We start from the raw sequence: 11029 nt of genomic DNA, 5'->3' as shown, positions 1-11029 counted from the left end.
CCGTTGAATAAATGAGTAGTACAGTAAGTGAGCAAAATGCCTCCGCAATAAGTGATCCAACTTGAGTATATATGCCCATTAATTTAATGTATGTGTCCTATAATAATGACAATAATGTCTTAGCCAACAGATTTTTTTCAGAAACTTTATGACAATGGAAGGTCGATTCAATTGTATTCTCCATCGTTATGCATGCAACTTCTATTTTTATTATCTTTGTCACTGAGAAAATAACACGTTTTCCTCCGGTGTGCAGTCATGACCCTCACCGCTGATTTCAACAATGGCCGTGTTCGTAAAATTCACTCTGGCTATCTACTCTGATTTCAGAGCACTCTCGTTTGAGCGCACCAGAGCGCGGAATAACTGATGAATTTACGAACGCTCGTTGAATATGGTCCGTGTCGGTAAACATTGGCAAAAAAACGTAATTCAACTGTTGCCAGCAGCACAGTTACAGTCACCAATGCTCTGGATAACATGAAAACAGCCCAACCAGCTCTGCTAGTGCAAGTAAAATGGTCAGATGAGGTGTTAATTCATTTGGTGTTCTGCTCCCGAATGGCGCAGCGGTCTAAGGTACTGCAGTTCCTGATTCGAATCCAGGCTGCATCACATCCGGCCGTGATTGGGAGTCCCATATGGTGGCGTACAGTTGGCCCAGCGAATTTGTTCTTAACTGACTTGCCTAGTAAAAAAAAAAAATCTGGAAGTAGCTAGCTAACTTATTCCAGTTAGCTTGGGTGCGGTTGTGAGGTCAGAACGCTCGGATCAACCCTACTCCTCGGCCAGAGCGTCCAGTGTGCGCTCCGAATTTACGAACGGACAATCTGATAAGGCTTTGAATTTACGAATGGCCAAAAAGCAACTCTGAGCGCTATCTGGCACTCCAGACTGAATCCAGACCGAACGCACCCAATGTTGAGCTGTCAGTGTTGAGGCGCATTCTCGCTTCAAGAGAATGCGCGCCCCCGAGACTGCAGGAAAAATGGCGGCGCTCATGACTCTCACCCAGGTAATGCTAAATACTTGACAAATGTAATACTTTCCGAAGGTTTTTGTAATGGGAAATGGTGTACATTAGTTAGTTTAATAAATGTTGAAAGGGATTTTATCATATGGTAGCCATCAGCCGAGAGGTCAAATATTGCTGCGGATCCCCTTGCTAGCTAACGTTAGCTGTTAGCATTTTTGCCTGTATCTTACACAGGAAGCCCACCATGTAGCTACTAACGTTAGCAGAGATTGTCTATTAAATTGACAAGATATTCGACTGACCGCTCTAACAATGGAAATACATGTCTTCAAAGATGGGAGGTGGGAGGAGGCGAGATCAAGTTGGATGGAAGGAGCTATAGGAGGTCTGCCTCATTGTAATAGCTGGAATGGAATTAATGGAACGGAGTCAAACACGTGTTTGATACTGTTCAATTTATTCCATTCCAGCCATTACAATGAGCCATCCTTCTATACCTTCCCCCACCAGCCATTACAATGAGCTCATCCTCCTATATAACCTCCCATCAGCCTCCTCTGTACGGGAAACATATGGTATACTCCGTCCAACAAAATGCTTACTTGCAGGTTCTCTATGGCTAGAATGTTCAGGTGGGCTCATTCTAGCCAATGACACCTGACCATTCTAACCAATGAGAGGGCAGATATGCGTGTGAACAACAGTCCATAGAGATAGAGAACTCATCTTTGTATCTTTGCCATTGTAGTGTCTGTGACAGCTTGGGCAGTGCCATTAAGGCTATCTCCATTTTGAAGTAGTCCATTTTCTTCTTTATTGGCTGATTGCTCCCAACTCATCCCCATCCAGTGGACTACTTGAAAATGGTGGAAGCCCCCAATGGCAATGACCAGGGCCTAAAATTTACACCCGCCACCAGCCAAATGCGGATAGATATTGTAATTGGCAGGTAAGACGTCCATTTCACCAGCCTCGTTGGCGGTTGGTCAGGGCTTCACATTTCACTCGCATTTGTGAATAAAAATGGTCAAGTATGATCCCATTTATAATAAAATTAATGCTGCAGTAGCTGTTTTCAAAGTATTTCTGCTGTTTTGTTTCATAACTGGTAAATTAATCACACAAAGTCAAAGCACTACCAATCCTATATGTCCTATTCCACCACGCGCTGCAACACTGCTGGCAGGGGTATGTGCGCACGTGAAGAGCTGAGTGAAAGATTACTTTTTAGAAGTGATGTGCACAGGTGTAAAAGTTGGTCTAATTTACTTGAAATGAAAGTCTACTGAAGTGAGACTTTATCCTTGTGTTTCTTGGCTATTTACATTGTTTTGTTCACATGCTAGGTTGTTTTTCTATGTTTGAGTTTCAACTGCTAGGGAAGAAAAGACGACGCTTCTACTAGTCACACTCCATCTCACAGGCACAAACATGACTGGAGTTGCATTACACTCCATCTCACAGGCACAAACATGACTAGAGTTGCATTACCACAGTAACCTCCCACCCTTAAAGGGGCAGGTGAACATTTCTGTCTCATCTGTGATATTTTGGTTAAAAGACTCCGGTCACAAAAATGAAATGAAACAATATACCACATTGTCATACTAGTAATACATTTATTGTTTTAGATGTTACAAAGCATGCTCATCTGTTTTTTATGTGTTTTGTTGGTGTAATTCTAGCAACAACAAAATATTTTAATTGCTTAAAAATCTGAGTGGCTGGTAGGTTTTAAAATCTACCTCCCACAGTGGCTGCTGGACCAAAAAGGTAATTTTATGCCCTGGCAATGTCCATGCTAAAACAGGTTATATCTATTATGAGTCCTCTATCTATGTCTATGTCAACAGGCACAAGTTGTTTTTTTCCTCAAAGTTGCCAAAATGCGCCTACATCATCGCATTTGTAATAACCAAACCATTACGAAACTTATATTTGATCAATTAAGCCTCACTTGGCAAATGGGCAATTCCCTTTTTTGTAGACCAAATGCAATGCTCCTGTTGACCTCCATACAAAAATTCCTCACTTCGTGGGCAGCTTTTGGGAGGAGTAAAACCTCTTGGTTCGCCTCTTCCTCTCTACTACTAGCTAGTTAGTTGTGTTATTTGGTTGCTAGCTAGCTGTATGTTTTTCTAATATCCTGAATCACAATGACAATGCTCACTATCGTAGTTGTTTCAGTAACACTGTCAAACAGTAAGCTAGCTACTAATCAATTTGAAGTTAGCTTGCTGGCAACTGGCAAGTCACCAAAGTTTAGCTGCTAGTGATGCTCAGCTGTCATTTCCTTTTTGATCTTCCTCATCCTCACTGGTTACACAGTTTCTGTTCCTTTTGGCTATTGACTTGCTCTACTTCATCTAGATTACCAAATTATGTGGGCTGCTTTAGTTAGATTGTCATGGAAGACATGAAACAACTTCATACTTACAGTGATAATGATTTAGACACTGTTGAATTTGCTGTAACTTTAGCTGTGACAACGTAGGCTACATCTTTAAAGTATTCACACCCCTTGACTTTGTTGTGTTACAGTCTGAATTTAAAATTGATTAAATTGAGATGTTTTGTTACTGGCCTACACACAATAACCCATAATATGAAAGTGGAATTAAGTTGTTCATTTTTTCATATTTTTTTTAATACAAATTAAGTCTTCAACTCCTTTGTTATGTCAAGCCTAAATAGGTTCAGGATTAAAAAATGTCTTAACAAGTCACATAATACGTTGCATGGACTCACTCTGTTTGCATTTATAGTGTTTAACATTAATTTTGAATGAGTACCTCATCCACACATACAATTATCTGTACGGTCCCTCAGTCGAGTAGTGAATTTCAAACACAGCTTCAACCACAAAGACCAGAGAGGTTTTCGAATGCGAATGCTTTGCAAAGAAGGGTACCTATTGGTAGATGTGTAAGAAAAACTTACATTGAATAACTCTTTGGGCATGGTGAAGTTAATTACACTTTGGATGGTGTATCAATACACCCAGTCACTACAAAGAAACAGGCGTCCTTCCTAACCCCATTGTCGGCGAGTAAGGAAACCACTCAGGGATTTCAGTTAGAGTTCAATGGCTGTGATAAGAGAGAACTGAGGATGGATCAACAACATTGTAGTTACTCCACAATACTAACCTAATTGACAGTGAACAGAAGGAATAGAATAAACATATTCTAAAACATGCATCCAGTTTGCAACAAGGCAAGAAATGTGGCAAAGCAATTAACTTTTTGGCCTGAATACAAAGTGTTATGTTTGGGGCAAATCCAATACAACACATTACTGAGTTCCACTATCCATATTTTAAAACATTGTGGTGACTGCATCATGTTATGGTTATACTTGTCAAATTTTATTGGTCACATACACATGGTTAGCAGATGTTAATGCGAGTGTAGCGAAATGCTTGTGCTTCTAGTTCCGACCATGCAGTAATATCTAACAAGTAATCTAACAATTTCACAACAACTACCTTTTACACACAAGTGTGTAATCAGATTGGTCCGACTACCGTTGAAAAGACCTGAGCACGGGCGTTTCCTGTTTTAGTTTCTGTCTATAGGCTGGGAGCAACAAAATGGAGTCGTGGTCAGATTTTCCGAAAGGAGGGCGAGGGAGGGCTTTGTATGCGTCGCGGAAGTTAGAGTAACAATGTAATCATTAAGGACTAGGGAGTTTTTCAGGATAAAAAAATAAACAGAATGGAGCTAAGCACTGGCAAAATCTTAGAGGAAAACCTGGTTCAGTCTGCTTTCCATTAGACGTTGGGAGATATAACTTTTCAGCAGGAAAATAGCCTAAAACTCAATGCCAAATCTACACTGGAGTTACTTACCAAGAAGACAGTGAATTTTCCTGAGTGGCCGAGTTAAAGATTTTACTTAAGTCTACTTGCAAATCTATGGAAAGACATGAACATGGTTGTCTAGCAATGATCAGCAACCCATTTGACAGAGCTTGAAGACTTCTGAATGGAATAATGGGCAAATGTTGCAGAATCCAAGTGTACAAAGCTCTTTAGTCTTCCCTAGAAAGACTCACAGCTGTAATCACTGCCGAAGGTGCTTCTACAAAGTACTTACAGTGGGGCAAAAAAGTATTTAGTCAGCCACCAATTGTGCAAGTTCTCCCACTTAAGAAGATGAGAGAGGCCTGTAATTTTCATCATAGGTACACTTCAACTATGACAGACAAAATGAGAAAAAAAAATCCAGAAAATCACATTGTAGGATTTTTTATTAATTAATTTGCAAATTATGGTGGAAAATAAGTATTTGGTCACCTACAAACAAGCAAGATTTCTGGCTCTCACAGACCTGTAACTTCTTCTTTAAGAGGCTCCTCTGTCCTCTACTCGTTACCTGTATTAATGGCACCTGTTTGAACTTGTTATCAGTGCCCCACTGTGCCCCACTGAATGTAAACTAGATATTTCTGTATTTCATTCTCAATAAATTTGCAAAAATGTCTAAAAACATGTTTTCTCTTTGTCATGGGGTATTGTGTGTAGATGGGTGAGAAATTATATTTAATCCATTTTGAATTCAGGCTATAACTCAACAAAATGTGGAATAAATCCAAGGGGTATGAATACTTTCTTAAGGCACTGTAAGTAGGCCTTAATGTGTAAGTAAAGGTTCCATTTCTTCACTACTCTCCCCTGATGTTTCTTGATTTCCTTGTAGTTATCGAGTGGAAACCCAGCTTACGAGGTCTACTACAGACAGGTAAATATCCACTGCTGAGTGTGATCATTTGTGCCATTCATGTTTTGTTTGTTTAAGGCTAAGGTTTAGTCCATTTACTTGGTATGTCTCTACAGAAGCTAGCCACTCTTCTTGTTCATTCTGCATTGCATTATATTACAGTTCCGATGTAGTGAAATGCAGAACGAATGAGCATAGTGGCTATATAGAGAAGAAAACCCAATTCATTACATGACCTCCATATCAATTCTCCATTGCAGGTGGATCTGGGAAACACAGGGAAAGTAGGAGCTGCAGATGCAGCTCAATTCCTAAAGAAATCAGGCCTCTCAGACAGTACCTTGGGAAAGGTGAGTAGCAGGGACAAACGCACACACGTTGTGTTGTCACGATACCAGAATTATGATTTCGATACCAGGTTTAGTATCACGATACTCGGTACCGAAACGATGCCATTATATTAAATTTCTTTCAAAAATTAAACACCATATTAAATAAAAGAATATCTGAAATGTCTTTATGCAAAACAATATCTGAGACTCTTTGTTACTTTACAGCCTTATTCTAGAATGGATTAAATATTTTTTTCCCCTCAATCTACACACAATACCCCATAATGTTAAAAAATACCTAAAGTTGTATTAGGAAAGTTGTTTGAAATGTTTGGACAAAGATTACAGCTAACTTATTAGATATTTTGTAGTCATGTTGCGCGAGTTGGAACCGGTGTTTTTCTGGATCAAATGCGCCAAATAAATGGACAATTTGGACATATAACAACGGAATTAATCGAACAAAAGGACCATTTGTGATGTTTATGGGACATATTTGAGTGCCAACAGAAGAAGCTCTTCAAAGGTAAGGCATGAATTATATAGTTATTTCTGAGTTTCGTGTCGCGCCTGGCGGGTTGAATTAGGATTGTGTTTGTTTGATGGGGTGCTGTCCTCAGATAATAGCATGGTTTGCTTTCACCGTAAAGCCTTTTTGAAATCTGACACGTTGGCTGGATTGAACAAGTGTAGCTTTAATTTGGTGTGATTTCATGAAGTTTAATATTTATAGTAATTCATTTTGAATTTGGCGCTCTGCCATTTCACCGGATGTTGTCAAATCGATCCTGTTAACAGGATTTGATCCCTAAGAAGTTTTTAAGGTGACAGTTACATTTTCTATGTAATGCATCTCAATAGGTAGTCCTTTTACACAATGTAGCTTTTTATAATAAACAGCTACATTTACATTGGAGTTTAATATTAGTTTCTAGAGCACAACATGTGCTTCAAAAGTAGCTAGAATTAATATAGGCCCAATATGCTATTTAAGTGATAATGCCAGAGAAGCCGGTGTTTGGAGGATATATTGGCACGTGTGTTGTTAGGCCCGAGACAAAGTCCTCCAAACACCAGCTTCTCTGGCATTATCACTTTTATACAGTGGGTTACCAACATATTCATATCATGATTTGCATATTTTCATTGAAAACATGATTTTGATTAATTCATTTATACTAAACTTAACATGTGTAAATGGTATGTTCATACAAATATTTACACAAGATTCAACAACTGAGACGTAAACTGAACAAGTTCTACAGACATGTGACTAACAGAAATGGAATAATGTGTCCCTGAATAAAGGGGGGGGTAAAAATCAAAGTAACAGTCAGTATCTTGTGTGTGGCCACCAGCTGCATTAAGTACTGCAGTGCATCTCCTCCTCATGGACTGCACCAGATTTGCCAGTTATTGCTGTGAGATGTTACCCCACTCTTCCACCAAGGCACCTGCAAGTCCCCAGACATTTCTGGGGGGGAATGGCCCTAGGCCTCACCCTCTGATCTAACAGGTCCCAGACGTGCTCAATGGGAATGAGATCTGGGCTCTAAGCTGGCCATGGCAGTACACTGACATTCCTGTCTTGCAGGAAATCACGCACAGAACGAGCAGTATGGTGGCATTGTCATGCTGGAGGGTTACATCAGGATGAGCCTGCAGGAAGGGTACCACATGAGGGAGGAGGATGTCTTCCCTGTAACGCACAGCGTTGAGATTGCCTGCAATGACAACAGGCTCAGTCCGATGATGCAGTGACACACCGCCCCAGACCATGACGGACCCTCAACCTCCAAATCAAGTACAGGCCTCATTGTAACCCTCATTCCCTTCGACGATAAACGCGAATCCGACCATCACCCATGGTGAGATCAAACCGTGACTCGTCAGTGAAGAGCACTTTTTGCCAGTCCTGTATGTTCCAGCGACTGTGGGTTTGTGCCCATAAGCGATGTTGTTGCCTGGTGAGGACCTGCCTTACAACAGGCCTACAAGCCCTCAGTCCAGCCTCTCTGCGGTCAATTTGCGGTTTGCAAATTATTTTCAGTTATGTTCCGGCCCCCCGACTATCCAGACAAGAAAAGAAACGGCCCGCGGCTGTCTATATAGTTGACGATCCCTGCGATAAATTGGATAAGTTTCTTCTTTTTTCTCATGGGCGAAAATGTGACCTTATTTAAACACATTTCATGCAATTCTACTACGTGTTATATGACTGGAGACATTAGTAGAATCTTTTTTAATTTGACAAATGTCGTGGCAATTTACAATATTACCAAATGAGGAGAGTTACAAACCACACATTTGACTCTCAACAATTCACTATCTCTAATGAAAAGTTGAGAGTCTCAACATAATGGCAACTGAGATCTTTCATAGCAAAGATACACCCCTTTCAACTTACATGACGAACCACAGATCTTAGGAAAACTTCACAAATGATCCTTTTACTTGAGAAAGGAGTATCCCATAGCCAGATAGCATTAGCTATAAATTATCGTTCAGTTTGGTCTCTAAGACGAGGTTCTAATCTTGTTCCTGGTACTTCATAGTACCAAAACATTACCTCATCCAAGGCATAACTCAATTGTCAACTCTATATTCTCCCATCTCAAGTAAACCCCCTCTTCTCCCCACTCCTGGACAAGCTCACTGAGGGGAGTGACTTGCGCACAGACATTGTGGAGCCAAGAGATAATTGGTTCCCCCTTAATCACGCCATCCCTTCACATGGTTTAACAGATACATTCACATATGAAGACAATGTTCCATTCTGACCTCTCCCTTTCTGATATTCTGCATATTACCAGAGACATGTAAAAGATAAGCCTGACCTCTCCCCTCTCTGGGCCCCAAGTGACTTTTCCCTAGCTGAGAAGGGAAAAGTGCAACTGCCAACAGTATAGTCCAAAGGGAGACATTCTAATGACAAGTATCTCACGTAAGCATATTATGTAAATAAAACATCTTATTTATCTCTGTTACCCAACTAATTCTGATTTAATCCTCCACACAAATTACAGGGTAGCCTACTCTGACACATAGATCAATTAAAAACAACGTTGTCCATATAATAGGCCTACGAGATGGGGAGACACAAATAGAATATGACGTCCATCTAAACCGGAGAAGGAATTTATTTTCCACAAACTTTTAAGTAGCATTTACCCAACAATTATAAATAGTGAATATGTGCAGTGTGCACACCGAGGATATTGTTGATGCTCTCTACTGGTGCCAATAAGATAGGCTATAATGTTGTTCATGCAGTTAAATTGAGAATTTTGATAACTAAAAGGCTGGTTATTTGTTTGATTGTATGTTTTTCCGCAATTGTATTTTGAAATATTGCGAAATGCTTGGCATGGCCTCTTTACTTTTCAGAGACAGTCACAACTCAACAATAATCTGCCCAAATTGCACGCACTGCCTTTCCTTTCACTGTAGGCAATGCGATTTAAAACATTCCACAATTTATTTAGAAATAAAAGAAGCTAATCATGCTTTAGTAGCCTATTTTGAATGGTTTGAATTATGTCTGTATAGACAGGAGTAGGCGATTTTATGCTATTTTTATCAAATTTACTTTAGGGAAAGCTTCCCCTAGCCTTATAGACGCGGTGCCTATGCTTGCATATTAAAAACGTAAATGCACCTAATCTCCATTCGCTATTCAAGTGCAGGCTACGGATACACATTTTTTTTTGTGGGAAATTCTAAATAAAAAAGAATTCCATATATATATATATATATATATATATATATATATATATTTTAGTAGGCAATATGTAAAGACTAGATTAAATTAAGAATAGTCTGATGGATAAGAATTTTATTAAGTGCATGTCAAATTGTGAATGAGATGAAATATGTGCAGCCTGCGCAAGTAACAGCAGATCTCAGGCCTTTGTCGCATCATGTATTAAAAATCAAAACATATAGCCTAATGTTTGTATCAAAACTAAAGTTGCATAAATAACTCTAAATTAAGCATATAGGGAAGACCTGTTTCTTTGTTAACTGCTCAACACACAATTGCCCATGTGAGCACCCTCTGAAATCATTTGGGGAAAATATCCTTAAAATTTTATTCAGCTTTGTTCAATTGTATTCTTCATGCTCTAAAATAATCCCACGGAATTGTAAGCAAATTTTGTCTGCTAAATGAACTAGTGTAGCCCATGGCATAGCCAGATCAGGGCCTAACATAAGGACAATTCAGAATATGCTATTCTGCTCTTCTGAAATAGGTGTAAAGAAACATGATAAGAAAATGTAGCCTATCTAAAATAAATGATGGATTTATTGTGATGGTGTGGGCTATATTAAATGGCTTTATTTCTTTTTTAAATGTAGATGTTCCAAAGGTCTGCATCAGTGGCTTGTGGGCTATGCATGGACCCAGGGGACGCTAAACGTGTTTATGTTAAAGACCGGTCAGTTACCATGAGACCGGCAGTTATTTGCATGACAATCACCAGTTGACAAAATGCATGACCACCACAGCCCTAATCATACCACGCTCAAAGTTGCTTAGGTCATTTTACGTTCAATCGGACTGTAACTGAATGCCTTGATGCCTGTCTGCTTGCTTTATATAGCAAACCACATATGTAGGAGCGATCCGTTTTTGTGAATGGGCTGGTGTACCTAATAAACTGGCTGGTGAGTGTTTATAACACACAGGATAATCACATTTTTGACTGCACTGGGCCTTTAAGTGTTTTTATCTTCCTTTCATTGTCTCTGTCTCAGCCCAGTGGCAGTCCGTTTGATTGCAGTGCTCTCTTCACCTCCCACAGCTCCTGGCCCAGCCCCAAGCCTACAGGTAAGCAGGGTTGGGTATAGGATGGGAAATGTACTTTTTGGTCCATCAGCCACTGTGGCAGGTAGATGGAAAAATCTACCAGCTACTCACATTGTTTACCAGCCAAAATATATTTTGCCATAAATACACCAAAAATCACAAATAATGGATGAGCATGCTTTATAATGTT

At 39.7% G+C, this 11029-nt stretch overlaps 1 protein-coding gene across 4 annotated transcripts in view; it reads left to right on the top strand.

Annotated features, from left to right (window-relative positions):
- Window positions 1–805: 805 nt before the first annotated feature.
- The window catches only part of LOC120020349 (epidermal growth factor receptor substrate 15-like), a 50639-nt gene continuing 40415 nt past the window's right edge, over window positions 806–11029 (top strand). Inside the window, exons 1-4 of one of the 4 annotated variants that reach the window (XM_038963942.1) lie at window positions 806–1015; window positions 5677–5718; window positions 5958–6047; window positions 10788–10860. In XM_038963942.1, coding sequence (XP_038819870.1) covers window positions 962–1015; window positions 5677–5718; window positions 5958–6047; window positions 10788–10860 — 259 coding nt within the window. In that variant the 5' untranslated portion in view covers window positions 806–961. The remainder of the gene's footprint in view (window positions 1016–5676; window positions 5719–5957; window positions 6048–10787; window positions 10861–11029) is intronic. The other 3 variants (XM_038963941.1, XM_038963940.1, XM_038963943.1) reach the window with 3 other exon arrangements.

This window comes from Salvelinus namaycush, chromosome 25 (genome assembly GCF_016432855.1).
Source record: "Salvelinus namaycush isolate Seneca chromosome 25, SaNama_1.0, whole genome shotgun sequence".
Taxonomy (NCBI): Eukaryota; Metazoa; Chordata; class Actinopteri; order Salmoniformes; family Salmonidae; genus Salvelinus; species Salvelinus namaycush.
Note: the sequence above shows the minus strand (reverse complement) of the source record. Positions and strands in the feature narration are given on the sequence as shown.